The following is a 21,313-nucleotide window of genomic DNA, read 5'->3' on the forward strand; positions in this document are numbered from 1 at the left end:
TTTTTCTCCTCTCTCTTAAGGAAAAAAAAAAAAAAGTTTTGAGAATTTCATTTTTTTCTATTCACTGCAGTCCTGGCCAAAGTAAAGCCCTCTTTTACATTGACGTCAAGATCTTTACTAAGATTAGGGTTTCATTTCTCTATTGCAGCAATTAGCTAGGGAATGTATAAAAGGCTTCAGGGAAGCAAGCTAGGACTCCAGAGGGGAGAGCACTTTGCACCATAGGCAGATAGCAAGAGAGAGTGCGAGAGGAGGAAGGCAGGAATACAGAAACGCGGAGTGGGGGGGGGTGGGGTGGGCGGGGGAGGCAGAGAGGGAAAGAGAGGGAGGGAGGCAAGGAGGAAGGAACAGAAAGTTTATGTACATAAACCTTTTTTAAAAAAGTATTGTTGCACCTGGTAGCTAGCTTTAGTGACACAGAAATGAGAGGTCTGCTTAGTGCTTAAATAGCTGAGAAACAATGGGATAGTGCAGGAAAGTTAACAATTAACAGTCTCAGCTTAAATTTTGTAACTACAGGGAACTGGAAACACAGCTGCCTCTCTCTTCAACAAAAGCGGGTCTCCTGGTTAAGAGAAAAATTTTAACATCTTAAATTCTGAAAAATAAGCAGCTCAGAGTTGAATGACTATCGTTCAGTTATGGTTTTAACCAGCCTGCTCATACTTAACTATCTCTGCTCATTTTAAAAGAGCAGCTGAGAGAGGAATAGGGAGGCTTTTGAAATGCCTTTTACTTTACTCTCTTAAATGAGGGTACAGAGCAATAAAGAGAGTTGAAGGCACCCAGCTGAAAAGAAGCAGCAAGGAAGATGGGTCTGCTAAGTGTGGATTTGCTGATCACGCTTCAGATCTTGCCGGTCTTTTTCTCCAATTGCCTCTTCCTTGCGCTGTATGACTCTGTGATTCTCCTGAAGCACATGGTGCTGTTTCTGAGCCGCTCTAAGTCTGGGCGCGGTGAGTGGAGGAGGATGCTGACCTCGGAGGGGCTGCGCTGCGTCTGGAACAGCTTCCTCCTGGACGCCTACAAGCAGGTGAGTGCACGGGGATGGGGACTGTCAGCTTGGGGTGGGTGAGCTGGGATGAGCATCCCGCTTGTCAGCGGAGAAGGAAAGGGAATGACTCTATGCAGTGCAGACTATCTCCTATCTGATGTTAAGTTTGATGGGAGAGGTATAAGCTGAAGGGATCAATACTTCTAAGTCGGGGCTAAGCATTCACGGGATTCTGGAGCTGCTGACTCTCTGCTCTGCCACTAACTGTGCAGCTGTGGCCATGTCACTCAGGTTAGGTGTGCCTCAGTTTCCTCACCAGCACGAATAATAATCTTCATATTTTTAAAGTATTTCAAGTCTTCATATAAGAATAATTGTAAAATGCTCTAGATGTTTTCACAGCTGTTATTTGTTTGCCGTGTGAGATTCTCGGATATTATAAAACGTCTGCATCTTCAGATAGAGCTCCACAGAGATAGATGTCAGCTATGGTAACACAGAGAATTGTTTTGCTTAGAGTAAAACACAGAAATGAACCATTGTCATGACACTGGCATTTTCTATTGCTCATGTTAACTTTTATATTGGACAAAGCATCCAAGTAATAAAACTAGGCACGGAGTGAAATAGTGACCTTTTTTCCTTCATGAAAACAGTGACAGAGGGACATGTCAAGAGGTTAAAAAGAACTTGATTAGCTGTCGGACAGCTGCCTGGTGATTTAAGATAATAAAGCCAATAGCAGTTATGCAACATGTACTTTTATCTTCCTCTTAAGTTTTCTTCAAACATTACCCAGTAGTGCTGCCCAGGTCTGATGAGGTAGCTATAGTTCCCTTTTATAGATTAAAAAGGTGGACCCAAACCCATGAAATTTGTTGCACAGACCACCCAGTTAGTAAGTAGAAGAACTGAATTCAGAGCTCTGTGGCTTTCAAAACAGTGCTTAGTCTGTTGATGTGTTGTCTTATTTAGACCATCTAATTTTAATATACCCCATGTGATATCATCCAAATGACAGGTCTCTTTTCTGAAACATTTCTTTTTGTATAATCTTCCCCCCAATTCACTTTTTCACCTCTACAATGGCATTTGTATTTCCTCTTATCTAAAGATGTGAAGAGCTGATGGTGTTGGTGTTTTCTGGCTTTGTGGTATGGAATACAATCTGCTTAACCTGAAACCCAAGACATGGGGACATTAATTTTCGGTGTAAGACAAATATAGATAACACTATCTTTTGCCAAATGGGTCAACCTCTTACTGCCACCTTAGGAATCATCCAGCTGGCTACCCAAATAAAATAATGCTGAATGAAGCCCAGTATTCTCCTAGTCTGTTTAGTCTTTGTTTTTATTCCCTTCATAGACATTAACTACATTTTACAGTGGCCTTTGTAAATGGGTCGGTGAACACAATCATTCCCATTTTACAAACAAGGGAAGGCAGGACAGTTAACACATGACTTGGTCAAGGCTCCAGTGGAAGTTTGTAGCATGACTCTGTGACAGTCACATTTCCAGTTCCCACATTTGCAACCTGTGTGCAGTCTGGGGTCTGGAGAAGTTGTGAAGCTGTAAGGAACCTTATATTGATGAGATATTTTCAATCTCAATTTACTTAAATTACACAAAATTATTTAAAATTAAGATATTGCCTACCTTTCTGTAGTTTCCAAACTAAGTCATGCTTTGCCTTTCCTTCAGTACTGTTGATGTCAACCATGGATGCTACAGGTATGATGACTCTGTGCTATTTTTGGAGTTGGTAATGAAACTCACCCCTTGAACTTTGGCAATTTTGTTCTCTCTCTTATCACCATTAAATGACCCAGGTCATTCAGGCCAATCAGGCTTTAAGGTCCCTAGAATGAAATCTGGGCCTCAATGAACTCGGCAGAAAAATACGTATAAATATAACCAAATTTTATCACCTTGTTCCAAAAAGGGGAAAAAGTCCATTCATGGCAGCTATCCTTAAGACAAAAGGAATTGACCATGAGTTAATTCATGGAAAGACTCTGTTAACAGAATTATGGGCCATAAGCACAGAAGATAATTGGAAAACCTTGATTGTCACAGAAAGGTACTTAAGTGTAGAAATCAAATTATAAAGGGGACACAATAAACTGAGGAACAATATTGGAAGAAGAGTCATCACCTCCACAATAGAGGAGAATCTCCTTTTGTTTCTGTAAGGAAGAAAAAGGAAAAAAGTTTCAGCTGATGGGTTGTACTGGTAGAATTGAAAATGATTGAAACATATTCTGCTTTGTGACATGTTTAAAAAGCATGAAAAATAGTGAAATATATCAAAGAATGTCCCACAAAGCATATTTTTCATTACATTACCCTTTTTCAAATCCTGACTAGGACTACCCAGTTATGGTATCTTAATCTGAAACAATTAGGAAGGGCAAGAAATGAAAATATCATGGAATCTGGATATTATACAGCATACCAAAATGCAGTCAATACCATAACCACTAGTGCTTATTGCTCAAATTTACCAGCTGAAGTCAGAAATTAACCAGGTACTTAAACAGGTACTTAAGCTCATTCCATTGAGGAGTATTTATGAAATAATCAGGATTTTTCATCTTGAATAATAGAATTGCAGATGTCTGAGATAACCAAAGGTAGACAGCCACTTAGCAGAAGATTGGATCAAAAAAGTAACTATGCTTGGTTTTACTGTGTTTTGTGTCACTTACATAAAACTCTTCCTGTGTACATTTCATAACATTTTTCACAGAAGTACCTGATGTGAAATTTCTATTTACAGAAAAAATTATTGGAAGCCATTCCAGAACAACACTGTGGGTAGATGCTATATTCTAAATTAGAGTCAATTTATTACAAGAAAGGACCTCTGCCTTGAAAACACACAGACTGTCCCAGAATGATTTCTTTTTTTTTCCCCAAGACTAATGCCTACAAGATATGACCTTGAAATGGTTCGAGTATATTTGAAAACAGCTATTCTGATGTATTTTCCCTTTTTCTAGAAAAACTTTTTAATATCTTATTCAAACTTCAACTTTTTTTTTCCTGCTTTTTTTTTTTTCTTATTAAGTATTATTGCACATGACTTTCTTGAGGGTAATCATTTCATGGATAAGATTACCTAGCAATAGTTGAAGATTTTAACATCCTCAGTGGGGAAACAATGCAAAATTTGTTGTATTGTATGTAGAGTATATTCAGTATTTTTTTAATTGGAACATTCTATATGACTGGTTTTTTCCACATTTGAGAGTTCTATTGGAATCAAAATAGTTGCTCTTTTGTTTATTTAGATTTTTAATGTAAATTTTGTCAATGATTAATATATTTTTTGATTTTACTTCCTTAGTTCTCAGTTCAGTATTTGTCACACTCACTGTTGATATTGTCTACACTACACCAGGTTTGTGATTTATAGACCATCCTCCTATTATTTCCCAAGAGGCAAATGTGTCTTATATTACAAGGGATTCTTCAGGACCAGATTAACTGTCATAACAGAGATAAGTAGAGCTAGCAGTCAAATTAACTTTATATAATTGAAAGTGTGTAACAGTTTCATTTTAATATTCTTTTCCATATATGTATGTGTGTGTGTAAGAATTTACACTTCTGTATGTGTTTGCATGTATAAAGATATATATATATACCTGTGTGCATCTGTCTCTATACATGTACATACACATATGCATATAAAAGCAAAAGTGCACATACATAAACATACATAATCTAGTCTTCCAGGAGTCAGTCCTCTCTCATTTCTCTGTATATGTATACACTTACATATGTGTGTATGTATGCATATATCATATACATATGTATATATTCATATGGATATGAATGCAGACACACCTACTGATGAGAGAGAAATAATAAGACTTTTGGGGAGGGTGTTAGTGTGACTTCTGCATGATTTACATAGACTATTTCTACAACTGCCAGTGAAGCATTTGTTTTACCCTACAGTATGTATATGGAAGGTATCACACATCTGCAGAAATCCAGAAAAAAAGCTAGAGAAGTTTTGGGGAAAAAAAATTCCTTTTAAAAGCTTTTTTTACCTTCTTAATTCTGATGATTTATTTAGTACTGGGATTTATTTAGTACAACTTTCTAAGATTTCAGGGGTGAGAAATCGTTATCTTACAATGCTTTTAAAAAGGGTTCAAAAGAGGTTGTGCCCATTAGCAAGTGCCCAGTGTTGAGGCCTCATACTGGGATCATTTCCAGTGCCAGATATGACTCTGTGTTTCAGCAAGGCAGAGTTACCATTCCTGGTCTCCAGTAGAGAGCTCTAACATCATCCTTGAGGAGATCATCCCTCTTCTCCACCTCAGTGCAGGGTAGATAGGAGGAAGACCTTAATGGCATCTCCCTGGAGCAGCCAAATCCTTAGGAATGCAGTGGTGCATCTATGGGGGCAACACACACGTGTGCACATAACACACTTGTGTGTAAACATGCGTCACAGGCCTTAGAGGGATGTTGGTATCTCAGGTGATGGATGGTGATAGGTGTGGTGTGTACTTGTACAGCTTTTTACTGCCTTTAGAGTGGGCCAGCAGCAAGCTCTGGCATGACAACCCCAACACAGGGGAATGGCTGGCACAGGATCCCAGATTAACAGCGTAGGCCCAGCTTTGGATGTAGCAGCAAGTCAACTGGTTCAGTAAACACCCCGTGGGATTTTCCTGAGATTTCAGGGAGGAACAGTTAAATTACTTTGGCTACTTTTACCTGCCTGATAAGTACAACTTCCAAAATAAATCCTTATGCAAAACAAAACTGTCCAAAAACTGACATGTTAAGCACATCCTGCACAGCATCATCACAAAAATATCTGTGAAAGTAATATAAAAGCATGATCCTCTACCTATCTTTGGCTGTTCAGTAACTTTGTGCTTTTTGGGGAAATCTTTTAAAGGTTGGAACAAAGAGATAGCCTCCATACTTATTATTTGTATTTGTTTTGCCTGGCAAGGTAAGGAAGTGTCTCTCTCTGCATTTTATAGTGATAAGGGGAATTTGTGAAATAAAACCTGTTGTATAATTTCAGGGTTTAGAACTAGACATTGTGTGGTATTAAAATATTTTATTGGTTTTACAAAGTTCAGCTTTAGCAGAATTGCTTTCATTGACATTTGCAAATGAAAACAATCTTGAAAGAACTGAGAAAAACAAAACAAAACAAAACCACAATTAAAACCTCTCCTGCAGGGTTATGAACAAAAATTCAACAGGATTTGGGTCTTCGTCATTATTATTAAAGCATTGTCATTATTATTAATACATTATATATGAATAATCATGTTTGTTATAGTAATGTCTGAGGACCAACTTAGACTAGGGACCCATTGTACTCTAGGCAGTGCCCTAATAAAAGGAGCAGACAGTTGGTCCAATGGAACTTAGAGTTCAATTACTCAAGACAAACAAAAGATAGGAAAAAGAATATGTCTCATCATACTTATTTCATTTTGTGGGTCTAACTTCACTTCTTCCACACCACCTCTTTGCAGTCCTCCATTTTCACCCTCATGTGCGAAAAACTGATGGAAAAAATACTTGCTTTGTTGTCAAAGCCTTGTGAAAAACCCCTTTGGCTGTGATAGACACAAAAAATTAGCTAAAAGGCACAGTTCAGGAAAAGGATCGTACATGTTTCTTGTGCCCTGGCTCTACCTCTCTGACAAAACCACTACTGTGTATTCATAGGGTCCTAAAGCTGAGTTTAAAGAAAAAAAAAAACCAACATCATCCAAATTAGACTCAAATGCCCTCCAGGTGCTGAAGCAAAGGCCTCTGTCACCTGTAGGTAGAGCTCACCAGGGCAGCCAGTGGCCCAGTGGCCATAGTGTAGTAGACCATGCTCCCATCTTGAGGGAAACATAAAGCCCCTAAAAGGCTTTCTCTAGGTTTCTCGATCAGAGGGACTAATATTATCCATAAGAGTGCAAGGCAAAAGGCTCCTTTGTGCTTTCCCTATACCATACATACTCATTTGTGGGACTGGCAGCTTTTAAATTGAGAGAGCATCATTTGACTAGTTATTTTTATCTTGACTGTACCCTGTTGTCTCCTACTTCCCTCCTTTAGCTCTACACACTTGATCCTGAATAAAAGACTCTGGGAGAGCTCAAGTAATTTCCAGTCCCTGCTCTCCAACTCCAGTAGTTGAGTCTCCTGAAGTAAGCTACCATCTCACCAAGACAAATGAAGAGATTCTGCACCCCTACGCTACTCCAGACCAGGGTCTCCTGTGATTTTTATCAATTGTACAACTCTGGGTCATATAAATAAAGACTAAATTAATAGTTTGTATAAATTTTCCACCCAGAGTCTGATTATGATTTGGATGAATATATCTAGCTAACTGGGATTAAATCAAAGCAGAGAATTTGAAAAAGTGCAAAAGGCTCAGGGGGTTTAGTTCACTTAGCTGCTCTGCAGTCCCAAACATAGCATGTCCATACTTAAATGACTAATATCACTGTTAATTGTCTGGCAACACCTATTTTCTTTAGGTGCAAATTGACCCAGACTGTTAAGTCTGCCAAATTGCTTGAAAATCCCTGATGCAGGGAATGAAAACTGTGTTCCAGTGCACAGGATATAAGGAAGGTTATGCTGAAGTTGGTGAAAGTAAAACAAGAAAAAAGGAAAGGTATATGAGCAGACGATGTTTTGTCCATGGGGCTTTACCCAGTCCTTATGAAGAATGTACCACAAAGTTAGCAGTATGTGCTATTTCTAGCCTGCAGTTTATGAATAGGGCTTTCTCTCCTGCTCCTACATCTTCATTTTGCAGACTGCGTGCTAAAGCATCAGCAAGCTTGTTCCCTTTTCACTCTGCATGCAGACTCAGAACAAGCCGTCCAGCAAACGCAAAATTCTCACAAATGATGAGAGTTACTACTTTTGGTGATTGCTTTTGCTGATGGCTGGGCTGGCTCTCAGATTTGGTTGGCCTACCTTGCGTGTCCCATGCAGGCTGTGTGGGAGGGGATGCCTGCGTGCTGCCTGGTTTCTACCTCATTCAGAAGGCTGGCACCGAATGCCCAAATGTTCACGCACAAAAGTACGTGACTATGGAAATGCTGGATTGCGTGTGAGGGGAATTCTGCTAGTTTGTTTCTCAGAATTTATATTTTGCCTGCTTTTGTGTAAGATTTCAAAAGCGTTTTGGCTGAATACATGGGGGTTTTTGTTTGTTTTCTCATTGCATTGATTTTCTTTTCCAAGAGCTATTTTTTCTTTCAATAAATAACAACAAAGAAGACGGCCAAGGCCTACAATGCAGATGATCAGCAAGGATGATATTGTCATCCTGTGTCAATCGGTTCAGAGCCTGGTGAAATAAACAGTCTCTTGGGAACGTCAGTGCTTCATCAAGACCAATTAGTGGAGATGCCGCTGCTGCTTATGTTTAAGCATTAACGACTGGGCAGGGCTGCTTTTTGGAGTGCCTGACACTGGCATGGAACAAGGCACCGACCTAATTACTTCTCTACAAGAGCAGAAAATGCCTCGTGAATGCCTGCTTGGCAAGGATGTCTCATTAAGGGGAAAAAATCCATCACAAGCACTCCTAGAAACAAAAATTAAAATGATAGGTAACCTGCGGCCATGGGACTTACTTCATGACTGTGGGAAATGAAGAGAAACTGACACTAGGTGATGTATAGTTGTATAGATGTATAAGGGTTTCTTTGTACTTTGTTTCCTCAATCTCTATTTTTTTAGTCAATAAGGAGTATGAGAGAATGCAAACTTGCATTGTTGAAGAACAGTGAAATATGTTGCCACCTTTGGTATCAATGTTAAATAGGATTTGAAGGGCATTCCCAAGTTGATGTCTTATGGAAGTTGTTTTATTAGTCTATTCCTTCAGGGTTTGCAAACTTGCCTAGGAAATCAAGCATTCGGTAGACCTGAGTGAGGAGTTGACAATGAGGAACTTAAAATATATAGCTTCTCTTTCTGCTTAAAGATGACCAAGGAGCAAATTGTGGTTTCCCAGTTCAAGAGTGTTGGCCAGATATTTTCAGTCACAATAGTTTTCTTAAAATAAAACCAGAAGAGTAAGCAGAAATAGCTGCTCAGGTGCTTCTTTTGTCCTGAGCAACTCTGTTCACTGCTGAGTTTTATGTGCTTCTTTTTGCCTTTATTTTTCTTTTCCTCTGAAGAGTGGCAGCAAATATCAGAAATTCAAAGTGTGCTTCTTAATTGTGATTTGTGAGATGAATAACATGCCATTACTTCTTTTCTTTGACTGGATGAGCGCACACTTCTAAATACTGAGGTCCATTATTCATCCAGGGAGTGGGTGCAGCACAAATACTTACATGTCAGGCTTTGCCCAAAAGGCACATTTTGGGCAAGCTAGCTCTGAAAAACTATTTACGTGGAAGTGCAGGAACAGTTAAGCTTTCTAGGTAAAGATAGATCTAGAGTTTGTGCAGATATGCACATGGTTTTTCTTGGGATGTGCCTTTTTTTCATAGTCACCAAATTATCACAAAATGCTGAGTTGTTTAGATGGGTTCTGGATTGAATGCATTCCTGAGGATGGTTATGTGGATGCCACATGATCTTGAACTGTGTATTTCTTTGTTCAAGTGTGGCCCTTTACCTTACTCATTCCTGATTTGCCTATCTTACTTCACAGAATGGCACAGAGAAATGAAGTGATCAACAGCTGAACAGAAGAATACCTGCTACCTGCTAAGGTGTAGGTGGCCTTAAACACTGTAAGATGCTTAATGCTGCTTCTTAAATGCAAGAGCCTGAGTCTCTGAGTCTGCCTCTTTCCAGATAGGTCATTTCTTCTTGAAAACTGGGATAGAGATCTTTTCTTTCTTTGAGTTCAGTGGACAGCACACTCACACAGCAGGTCCTAAACTCAGTTGTTCGAAGCCTCTTGCTTTCAAAGGCAAAGAAGCACAAGGCTTTTTTTAAGCTGTTACCAGGCTCTAGCAGAGAGCAATGCTGCAGGCACAGGTTTTCAGGGACAGGGGCACAACTGGCTGTGCTTTCCTGGGCCATCACTTGCTTCTCTTGCCTGTGGTGAAGCAGCACATCCTCTGCTTCCAGTGGCATGATGATCACATAGTTGACATGGCAAGGTCTGTGGGTCTCAGGCTGTCTTTCTTTCTATGACTCACATGCTGATCTCTGAGTGAGAATGTCAGCATGGTTGTTTCAATTTGCCTCACAGAAAATAGTAAAAATAATGCTTATATTGTGTGACAACATTCCCTGAGACCTCATATAGCTGTGAAGTCTGGCAGCTTTAAGGACTGTGTCTTTCAAACTTTGCTTTGGTTAGACTCTTGCTTCTGTTGCTATTCTGATGAAATAGTTCAGAGTCACGAATAACTGTAGATTTGTTCGAAGTAGTCAGGTTCTCAGCGAGAAATGGAGGATTCAGTGTGAACAATCTACTTACCTTTGGATCTATGTGCAGCAGCAACTGCATGAGTTCAGTATTCAGCTGTTATCTCAGTTTCTTACTGTATCCGACTCACTAGGATACCCTATAATGTAGTGTAAAATAGAAGTGCACCAAAAATCACTTATTTATTCAGTTTTTACACAGTTCTCATTTAACATTAACTTCTATAGACTGTAATTGTTGTAGTTTCAGAAAGAAATTCATAAAATGTGAAAGACTTCTGAATTTGGCCCTGTGTGTTTCCTTCCAAGCAAGACTTCTGAACATAATCAAATAGTGTATAGAGAGCGAAAGAGTTAGGGAAATACAAAGGATAATTGCATTGTTGTACTAGAGCTTGATGTTAAAGGCAGATACATAGGAATTGCTGTAGCAGAGCTCATTAAAAACTAATTGTGTTATGTAATAATGTGTTGCGGTTCTACAGTAGTTATCAGCTAAGGATCTTGGAGCCCTCTGCAGGCCCCACCTTATTCTGGCACTCCCTTCTGTGAGATGCTTAAATTCTGCCTTTTTTTTTCTTTAGATATGCAAGTAGAAATGGTCAAGCAAAATTTTTCCACAACTGCCTGTTGTGTCCAAGGTACATCTGGAGCTGGAGCTGATAGAGCAGTTTATTTTCAACTCATCATACTTCAACCATCACATAAACTTTTGCCTTTTTGTACTGGTTTTTTTTCCCCCAGTCATATTGTAAAGAATCACTGCACTATAAGGAAATGTGTCTCTCAGTCACTGATGAAATTACTGCAAATTGGTTAGAAGAAATTTTAGACAGTGAAATCCTGGATGGTCCACTGGCAAAACAGAATGTACAATGAGTGGACATCTGCAAAAATCTCAGAGATCTCTCGTTTGGTACTCTGAGTATTTTCATTCTTGGACTGCAGGATGGAAGATGAAATTTTCAAACCTCTGAAAATTGAGAGGTACTGCATGTGTTGTGAAGATCAGGAATACAATGCAGAATGATTTTTGAGAATTGGAAAAATGGCTTAAAATGTAGAATTCAGTTCAATGAGGCTGAGTGCAAAGGATAAAATTCAGACTGATGAAGTACACAAATCCATGATGGGAAGCAACTAGAAAGGTAGAAAAAGAACCTAGGCTTTTCACTAGCTTTTAGCTTTTAGCTAGGCATTTCACTAGTTAATCCCCAATCAACAGTCTACTCTTTTTGCAAAACAACCATGATGTCTCATAAAAAGTAAACATCTAGAATGTATAAACAGGTGTAGCCTGTGAGCTACTCCATTACGTGTATGATTGTTCTGAGAACTGGTAAATACACTGCTGAAGTTTTGAACACTGCACTTCAAGAAAGATGTGAACTAAGTGGAGACAACTCATTGAAAATGTCAGTGAAAAAAAATCCTGTCTTGAAAATTTGTCTCACAAAGGAAAATTAGAAGAAATTTGAGGTAATCTGTCTGAAAGTCTCCAAATACATCAGGGTGGACAGGGCTTTGTGTGTAGTGGACAAGACAAGACAATTTGATCACATTTTCTAATATATTTAACATTTCTCTGATCAAGATTTTTAACATTAATGCCTGTCAGGAATGCTACATTTCCCTAAACTGTGAGTGGAGGAGGGCTAGATGAACTTTTTTAAATTGCTGCTTTTGGTGATTTGTTATATCCCCACGCTACTGTCCATGCAGCTAGTTAAGTGTGCTTTTGGAAGACAGTAGTCATGAGGATACTGCACAGGCAAGTCACACTAACTTGCTATGTTTTAATTTGTTCTGCCATCAGGTCAAACTGGGAGGAGAAGCCCCTAACTCCAGTGTAATCCACATAGCCAAGGGCAGTGATGGTAGCAGTAGCAGCTGGAAGAATGTTGGTGGCAAGTGTGGAACCAAATGCCACCTTCTGGACTTTGCCAACTCTGAGCGGCCACTGGTGGTCAACTTCGGCTCAGCTACCTGACCACCGTTTACAAGCCAGCTGTCAGCCTTCAGCAAGCTGGTGGAGGAGTTCTCTGGTGTGGCTGACTTTCTGTTGGTCTACATCGATGAAGCTCACCCATCAGATGGCTGGGCTGCTCCTGGAATCTCTCCCTCTTCATTCGAAGTTAAGAAACACAGGAACCAGGAAGAGAGATGTGCAGCTGCTCACCAGCTTCTGGAACACTTTTCCTTGCCACCTCAGTGCCAAGTGGTGGCTGACTGCATGGACAACAATGCCAACGTGGCCTACGGGGTTTCGTTTGAGCGAGTATGCATTGTGCAGAGACAAAAAATCGCCTACCTGGGAGGCAAAGGCCCCTTTTTCTACAACCTGCAGGAAGTTCGGCTTTGGCTGGAACAAAACTTCAGCAAAAGATGAAATCCATTCTCTACAGAAGTTATGTTAACAGATATGTCCCTTTAAGGAGATGCAAAAGGGAAAAAAAAGAGAATGTGTTGGTTTGAATAAAAGCTTTGAGAACACAAGCTTTTTGATAACAATTTCAAGTGACTGTTAATGAGGAAAAGAAAATTTAAAAAAATCTAGCTCCACAGAAACATTGTCTGAAAAAAAATCCCACTCCTGTGCTTGCTATAGAACAGAAGAGATGAACAGGCTTCTGTGAAAAGGTGCTGCTGGCAAGCAGGAAGGGTGGTGAGATAAGACCTGTCTCCCAGGAACCCCTCTCATGATGTGTCAGCTCTGGGGTGAGCCAGAGGAAGCATTTCTGCTTGGAAGGCATTCCATGGAAAGACAGTGCTGTGCATTATTTCAGAAATGCTTCTTTAGCCCTCTGTGGCCAATGTAGAGAACATGGGAGGAGCAAGAAGTTTGCAGTTACTTGCATAGAAACGCAGTGGAGTGTAGTGATTGTCCTCTCTTGGTAGAGAAGTTATTGTTTAGGGGCTACAGGAACCACCATGCAATGCATAGCTCAGGCAGACTGGCTGCTCAGATCAAGATGAACCATTGTCTGCTGGTATTTGTACTCTCTGTGGACACCTCTGCACAGCATATTAACTGTGTAATGCTACCTATATGTTTGTATCTGGTATGCAGGCCTGTGCATGCTGAGAAAGATGTTAAAATTTGTGGAGTTGGACCAAAAAGACAAAGGACATCCAATAATCCCATTACCATTTGAAAACTAAAATAGTTAGACTATTTATAAGAAAACATTGAGAACCATCTAGAGTATGCATCATGAGACAAAACTCAGCTGACGTCAACCAAACCTGTAGTTCTCAGAGCTCACAACACACATTTAACAATATTCTCTGGTTCTCATCTCTGTTTCTTTACCCCACCTCTATCTGTTTCTCTCTAACAATAGGCTTAAAGGTAATTTTTAGCTTCTAAAAAAATAACTTATTTCTCTCCTTTATTTTTATTTGAGATAATGACCTTGCAGGTGTATTTTGGGGATGGGGGAACTTATGCACAGCGTTACCTCATTGAAATGGAAACCTATCCTGTCATTTACCCTGTTAAATGTAGTCATGCTGATTTTTGATATCTTAGATACCTGAAACTAGTTTAAAGCTAGTTTATCTGAATATGATTACATGTTAGTTTATCTGCAGGTTAAGTTGTTTGTTGCCTTAGAATTGATTAGCTGCAATTCTGCTAACAGATGAGCTGATAGTCTGTTTCACTCATGTTCTCAAAAACCTTCCCAGAAGAGAAACAGGGAGGACAAATAGTGTGAATTAATGTGAATGAGTGTAAAAGGTGGTAGAATTGTCCTTCGAATGGGTTTGAGGAATTAATCTTATATTTAAAGAGATACTGTGAACTTAGAGTATACATTAAGTTTAAGTATTTCTAAAACTAAATTATTTGATCAAGCCTAATGAAAAGGCAGATCTACAATGAACTAACCCATTAGATCTGAAAAATGAAAACCCATATGGAAATGGACTATCCAAGCTTTCTCTCAACTTTGGCAGAAACATGAAACATATAAACAAAGTAAGTGGGGAATATCAAGTTAGTTCTTTTAATTTCTCATCCTGCCCATTGTCAGGAATATGATGTGTTGACATACATAAATATTTCCATTTTCACAATGCCCATTAATATGCTGTATTTCTTCTTGCTAGGTTGTTGGTCAACATAGCCAATGTACAAGGAATTTGGAAATGTGTTTTCAAGCACAGATCTGAATTAATGACAGCAACATGGGTGATTTCTCCCATACTCAGATTTGTGCTTCCCATTCTCACATTTTCCTTGACACACTGTTAAACATATACACACACACAGTTTGGTAATGTGTGTCACAGAAGGGTGTAAAGAATGATCTTCAGATCTCCTGGTGAGCCCCATTGCTTAGAAGGCATGCATCTCTGTGTGTGTATACATATATATGCAGTTATGTATGCATCTGTATGTATATAATACATTTTTATGTAAGTATATACATATGCATGCACATATAAGTGGTGTCTAAGACCCTTTATAATAATTTTTCTGTTCTCCCTTCATTATTAATACTGTAACTCACTGCTCAGTGTGGAAGATTGTTATAGCTCTTCATGACTAACTGGGATAAATAACTGAAATTTTTAAACCTAATATCCTAAAAACAGTAATATAGCCCAACTTCATGGTTTATTTAATCCAGTGTCCTACCTCTGGCAGTATCAGATGCTTCAGGAGAAGGTGCAATAGTTACTTACAGAACTTTCATTAGCTTCAGCCCTTATTATTTTTGCCTCTTCTGAAGTGATTGTTGATGTCTCATCATCCCTATGAGAGGCTAATCCAGAGTTTTGAAATATAAATATTTTGTGAGGTGGAGGTTACTAAAGTCAAAAAACATCACGTTTAAGAACAAAGAAAACCAAAAGAAAACCGATTTTTTTTTTTCAAATTTAAATTGGCCGCTTTTCAATGTCATTCTCATCTCTTGCTATTATATGCTAAACCACCATAAACAGAAGCGATCCAAATTTTTCTTCTGTATGTTGGTCATTATAAAATATATATAGAAATTTATGTACCTTTTCTTTGTTTCTTAAGCCAAACAATAACTCATATTCTTATACAGGTCCATATTCTTTGCTTGTCCCTGAATCTCTTTTATTTTTGCTACATTGTCCTTTTACTTAGGTCAGTAAAGATGTAGACTTTAATCCAAGTGAAAATATGTATTGATATACCCAGCACATCTTTTCCTTATATCCTATTCTTCAGTCATCTGAAACTTTCTTAATCCATAGCAGCTCCACAGCCTTTGTAAAACTTAAACTGGTCTTTTCTTTTTCTCTTTTCCTCGTTATATGGTTTAAGTCTGAACTGTTTATCTGGGAAATGCTGGACAATAATTTAGCACAGGTGTTGAAACATGCCTTTAGTTCAGAGGAAAGAGCCTGAGTTAGTAATTCAATTTGTTAATACCTATTTGCATATCTAAAGTTACAAATTTTTGTCAAGTCCATTTTCTCCTTTTGAATTTCCATTATTGTGTCCTGTAATTCATAGATGCCTGTTCATCACATAGTATACAGAAATTATAAAATTGGCTCCCATAAATGAGAAGTCCACATTGATTTTCCACAAGAAAAAGTGCACAAAAACTTAATTTCCTTTTTGGTAATATGCATTACTTTCCTACCCAAAACTTAAAGATAATACAACCTCACTGATTATCAAGACAGAAATAAAATTTACAAATCCTTGAATTTCCCCCAAAAATTTCTGTTCAAGAAAGTAAGGCTTTCTTCAAAGAGAAATGAGCTTAGAGGAAAGAAAAAAAATATTTTCTAAATGGTTGATAGAAACATAACCTCCTTTTTTTTTTTTTTTTTTTTGACAATATTTAAACATTTTATGGAAAAAGTTTTAAACTAAACTTCATGAATTGTCCTCAGCTGATGATAAAAGTGGCCATATGTCAGATACAAAAATTTTTGTAACAGTGTGTTGTTTTGAGTCCAGGCAGAAATTTTACTGCTTTGCTAGCTTTGTTCTTCACAGCTGGTCTCGTCTGCTGTGAGACTGGATTTACTTCTGTCTCTTATTCTCACTGTTTCAGGGCACTATACCATATTACTTGAGGTGCTTCAGTGTGACATACATATTGAGCGAAAGCTCACAAAATAGGTGCCTGAAAGTATTCTGGAAGGCTACTGTATATAATAGAGACTCCAATACTGTGTCTCAGCATTAGTATGGGCAACTTCCAGTACTTCTTCATTTTGAGCAAGGTAAAAAGCTATTCTGGGTTATCATTTTACATTGTTCTCTGTTCTTAACATCTGTATTTAGCACTGTATAAAAGGAATGTAAAATGTTTTGTATGGATGACAATGATAGCATTTTGCTCTTTCCTTGTGTAGACAATGACATAATTTTAAGGCAGCAGGAAAACTTGCCCTGTTTATTAAAAAAAAGAAAATGTATTGTGAAGTGTATTGTTGAACAGCTGTCTGAACACTTTGAAAAACAAAATTCAGTGATTTTTAGGAAGGTGATCTTGGTGGTGAAACCCATAAAGCTTCTCAAAAAGGTATCAGTGCTATGCATTCAGGCGTGTGTGGGAAGCTGTGTTTCTGTGTCTGTGAAAGTGGCTTTTCTGTGATGTGGAGTATAGGTTTAAGAGTTTTTAAGACTTTCATTCAGTACTATAACCAAAGCAATAAGAGGTATCAGGTAGGGAATATTGGCCAGTTTTGTTCAAGTCGACACCATGTCTGTGACAAAGCCTTATTCAGTGACCTTTGGGCCCCATTCGGAGTCTTCGGAGAAGAGAGATTGGGGTGACACAAGGGAGGGTGGTGTGCTTATGAAGATCGCTAATAAAAGAGTGATTAACTCAGTTAGCGTTCAGATGCCCTCACACTGGCATTCCTCTGTGCACCTTGGAGTTTCTGTATTTGAAAGAGGGGTCTCTTTGGGTCAGTTAATAAGATCACCATGTTGTAGGTCCTGCGTGTACTGACTATGTGTTTGTCATTGCTTAAATGTTAAAAATATACTTTGCAGGAGAGCCAGCAAAATTTTGTTACAATATGGTGCTCCATGAAATATGCTTTCTAGATTTGTTTTTCTTGTATTATAATAAACGATAAAAGAAAATATATCTTTTCTGTGACTTCTTATTTTAATACTAGTTGCTAATACAAAGTGAAGTTAGATATTAGACCAAGGAAACATAAAATTGTATTTAATACAAAAGCCTATGCCATCCTGACTAGATCTTAAGTAATACAAGCAAACTCCTTTATACCTGGTGGGACTAATTTAATATCTGACTAATTTTCAACCTTTAAGAAAGGTGAAGGGGAGAGAAACTGAGAACTGCAAGGACTGTTGTTGAGTCTGCTCAGAACTGCACGGTTCAAAGAACATCTGCTTGAAGAAAGTATGCCAAGCTGTGTGTAGCATATGAAACCTGGACAAATCTGTTGTGAAGGCATCAGCTTTAAATGCCACTCCCATTTCAATGTACAGACAAAAGATCAAAAATCAAATTAAACCCACAGCTGAATAGCTGTTACAAGAAAAAAAAAATCAAATGGAAAATGAGCAGCAGCTTCCTAAATAAATTCAATTTGTGATTTAATTGTATTTTAGAAATTTCCTCCTCTTTGTTATCTTTTGTTATAAAAAACTTTGTAGTACCCTGCATCTGAAAACTGCTTGTGAATATAGGTAAGAAAGAATATAATAAATCACCAAAGGAAAGGCCATGGAAAACGGCTACATCCAAATGTCCCCAAGAGAAATGTTCATTACAGTACAGTTTTACAGCCCTTGGAACAATCAAATAAAAAACTCTCTCTAGGTTATCTAGTTCACATCACAAAAATAATGCACAAAAGTACTGAAAGGAGACTTTTGAGATGTGAGAATATTCCTGTAGTCTAACTGATAGTGATTATGACCTTTATATCAGTGGTTGCTATAAGGAGCTACTCAATACTCTGGAAGAAATAAAAAGACCTTTCAGGACTTTCTTCTTATTTCACAGCTGCATAAATCAAGTGAAGGGAAATGTGATAAAATAACAGTTTTATTAGAAGATTGAATCATTAATAAATAACTTATTAAAAAAATCAGACCACTCCCAAATATTTCTAAGAGTGGTTTGTTTGATTTGTTTTCCTGGAATTGATTATGTTCATGGTAGAAGTAAAAAAAAAAAGAGTAAAATTAGAAAATTTATTTTTTATAGGGCAATATTCTCAAGATGATTATACCGCTCAAGATCTTACTTTTTGACAGAGAATTCCCGAGACATAATAAACCTTTCCAAAATATAAACTTCAAGCAAAGGACCTAAATGTTGGTTGAAAACTTTGATCACAGACAAATCAACTCACTGTATATGTGTGTATGCTTCCAATGTTCATGTTAGTAAATCCACCAGCTTAAGTGTGTCTTACAGAGCTAATGTGAAATGGAAACACATAGAGTGAGTATCCTGTTTAAATCCTTAAGGTCTGAAGATTTGTAAGCCTTGCTATGTGGCTTGACTAGAGAAGGAGAATCCTTTTAAGTCATATATATGAAACATATAAATACATCAAGTGTTTTAGTTCTTTCTAAGATAGTCCCTATCATATAAAATTAAAGAAGTAGTAAGTAGGAAAAAATGGTCTCTGTAAGTCAGTATTTCCCATATTTTCAATATGTGGATTTGTGTTATCCACAGAAAAGCTACTGTGACTTAGCTATTGGTTAGGTGTGCAGGTAATAAGAGGGGAAGTTTTCTTCAAAAAGTTAGCTTCTTTAGGAATTAATCAATCTTTGATGTACTTTAACCCTATTCATTTTCTCTTATACCTTTCCTGTACCTGATTTCCCATGTCTCTTTCCAACCTGTCATACCATTGGTGATGTTTCCCCCAGTTCAGCCTTTGGTTTTGTGGAGTTTACTTAAGGCTACAGAATAGCTGAGGTCTTCATTTCAAGTATAAGTATTTTAAAAAGGATGTCAGTTGTCTGAAGGTCAAGTGAGATAAGGAGAATACAGTTGTACTGTTTATCTGTATATTCTCAGTGCACATCATCTGCACGTATGTTTGTTCTCAAACATGATTTTTCACATGCCACCCTGGAGAGCTAAAACTTGTTTTCTGAGTGGTTTGTAACATCACAGATATTTAGCTTCCTGCAGACTGGAGGGAGTGAACATACAGATTTTAATATCAGCCCTAGCTACCAGAGTTTGTATTTCCCTGTGTCTGCCAATATTTTGTGAAAACTCATAAACTAACACTCCAGCCTCACACAGGTGAAGGTCTGAAGTACCACACATTAGACGTGACCAGAATTCTTATGAGACAAATCTTTCTGAGGTTTTCTCAGAGGTTCACAAGAAATTAGATCAATCCTTAGAAACCAAAAATTGGTAGCCTATGCTTGTAAATGAAAAGCACTTGCTTTATGAGGGAGGAAGGAAGTCTTGTAGCAGATGTTGATATGGAAGGAACAGCACATTTTTGCTAGCTGCAGAAGCTCTTCCTTAAGTGATCCTTGCAGAACTTCACAGATGGACTGAATGGCAGTACTAAAACTGTCCACAGCAGTTCACCCAAAGACTGAACACATCTAACAGAAAATAGCACAGCTTTGTCACCTGTGCTTCCAGGGCATTGCAAAACATTTGAAAACCAGGAGTGCAATTACTACAGAGTAATTTGATAACAACTAGGCTGGATGCCTTGACTGAAAGTGCATGTGTAATATCACAGCTATTTTCTCAGGATATTTCTCTTGCCTGTCACCACCATCAGTATAATGCTGCGTGTCTGTAGTTTAATACTATGGCAAACTGTCTAGCATCACACCCAACTCCTCTTGAATAGATTGCTGGTGACCTCTTACTTTATACTGTGTGACACTGGTGCTGAGCTGATCTGAAGTTCAGGTCATTCTATTTGTTATTGAGATGGATATTTCTGAGTCAACAGATCAAAAAGCTTCCCACCACTGTTTTCAGCAGTGGAAGATTGCAGTAGGTGAGGTTGGAAGAAAAAGTTCAACAGACCCTTTTTATTCCAATAGAACTTACTATATAATGTTAATTGCAAGAGTTTTTTCATTATATGTTTACTAACATATGAAAATCTGCATGAGGCTTCCATTTGTATTTACTTAGGTTTCAGAAACTGTAAGTGTGACAAAGTCGGGGTACTCCTTCCAGTTTATGACAGCTATTTGGAATTGCTTCTGTGAATTGTTGAGGGAAGGAGAAAAATAGTCATTGTCCTATATCATGATCCGTGTCAACGTGAGGCAAAAGGAAGATTTTTAGGGCACACAACAGTCATTTGTGACTTCTAAAGCCTTCCTTGTTACTGCCTCTGTTCTGGAGTAAGATCACCACACCTTGAGAAGCATGCTGGAGTAACCCAGTGATGCTACTGTTCTATGAGATGCTTTTCCTTTAAACGACAGAATATCCACTGAACTCACAACTTCATAGCAACAACAGAACCACTCCCATGCCCCCTCAAAAAAATCCCCAACACACAAAAGAAACCCCCAACTACAAAAACCAAAAATGGACCATGAGAACTAGGTAAGTTTCCATTCCCAAACTGAGTGCGGAGGAGGCTCTTCCTGTTGCAGTTATGCTGTTTTAATCAATTTCATGTTTTCTCCCACTGCAGAAGTGAATGAGCTGCTTCAGTGATTTAAACATTTATAGAGCTGGAGTAACCTAGGCTAGCTGAATCTTTTTGCTGCCCCCTCCCCCTTTGTTTGGGGCCAGGTAAATAGATATAATAAGTCCTTATTAAGATTATTGCAGTCTGGATAATTACCTAGAATAACTTCTGCCAGTATTTTGTCAAGCTTTCTTCTATTAAAAACCATTAGATTATATCTGACATTCATTTATGTACTGCAGATAAATCAGTTCACTTGACAGCTAAATAGGAACCCAAGTAACTA

The 21,313-nt window shown here is 38.2% G+C and overlaps 1 protein-coding gene across 2 annotated transcripts; it reads left to right on the top strand.

Annotated features, from left to right (window-relative positions):
* The first annotated feature begins 314 nt into the window (after nt 1–314).
* Nucleotides 315–17,490, top strand: DIO2 (iodothyronine deiodinase 2). 2 transcript variants are annotated; one of them, XM_050336026.1, is made up of 2 exons: nt 315–1,033; nt 12,212–17,490. In XM_050336026.1, the coding sequence occupies exons 1-2, from the start codon at nt 812–814 to the stop codon at nt 12,827–12,829; spliced, it is 840 nt and encodes a 279-aa protein (XP_050191983.1). In that variant the 5' UTR covers nt 315–811; the 3' UTR covers nt 12,830–17,490. The 2 variants fall into 2 exon arrangements, with proteins under 2 accessions (XP_050191983.1, XP_050191984.1); XM_050336027.1 differs by having other exon boundaries at nt 12,212–12,784.
* The last annotated feature ends 3,823 nt before the right edge of the window (nt 17,491–21,313 follow it).

The sequence above is a fragment of the Myiozetetes cayanensis genome, unplaced genomic scaffold (assembly GCF_022539395.1).
Source record: "Myiozetetes cayanensis isolate MyiCay16 unplaced genomic scaffold, myiCay2020 scf6-25, whole genome shotgun sequence".
Lineage (NCBI taxonomy): Eukaryota > Metazoa > Chordata > Aves > Passeriformes > Tyrannidae > Myiozetetes > Myiozetetes cayanensis.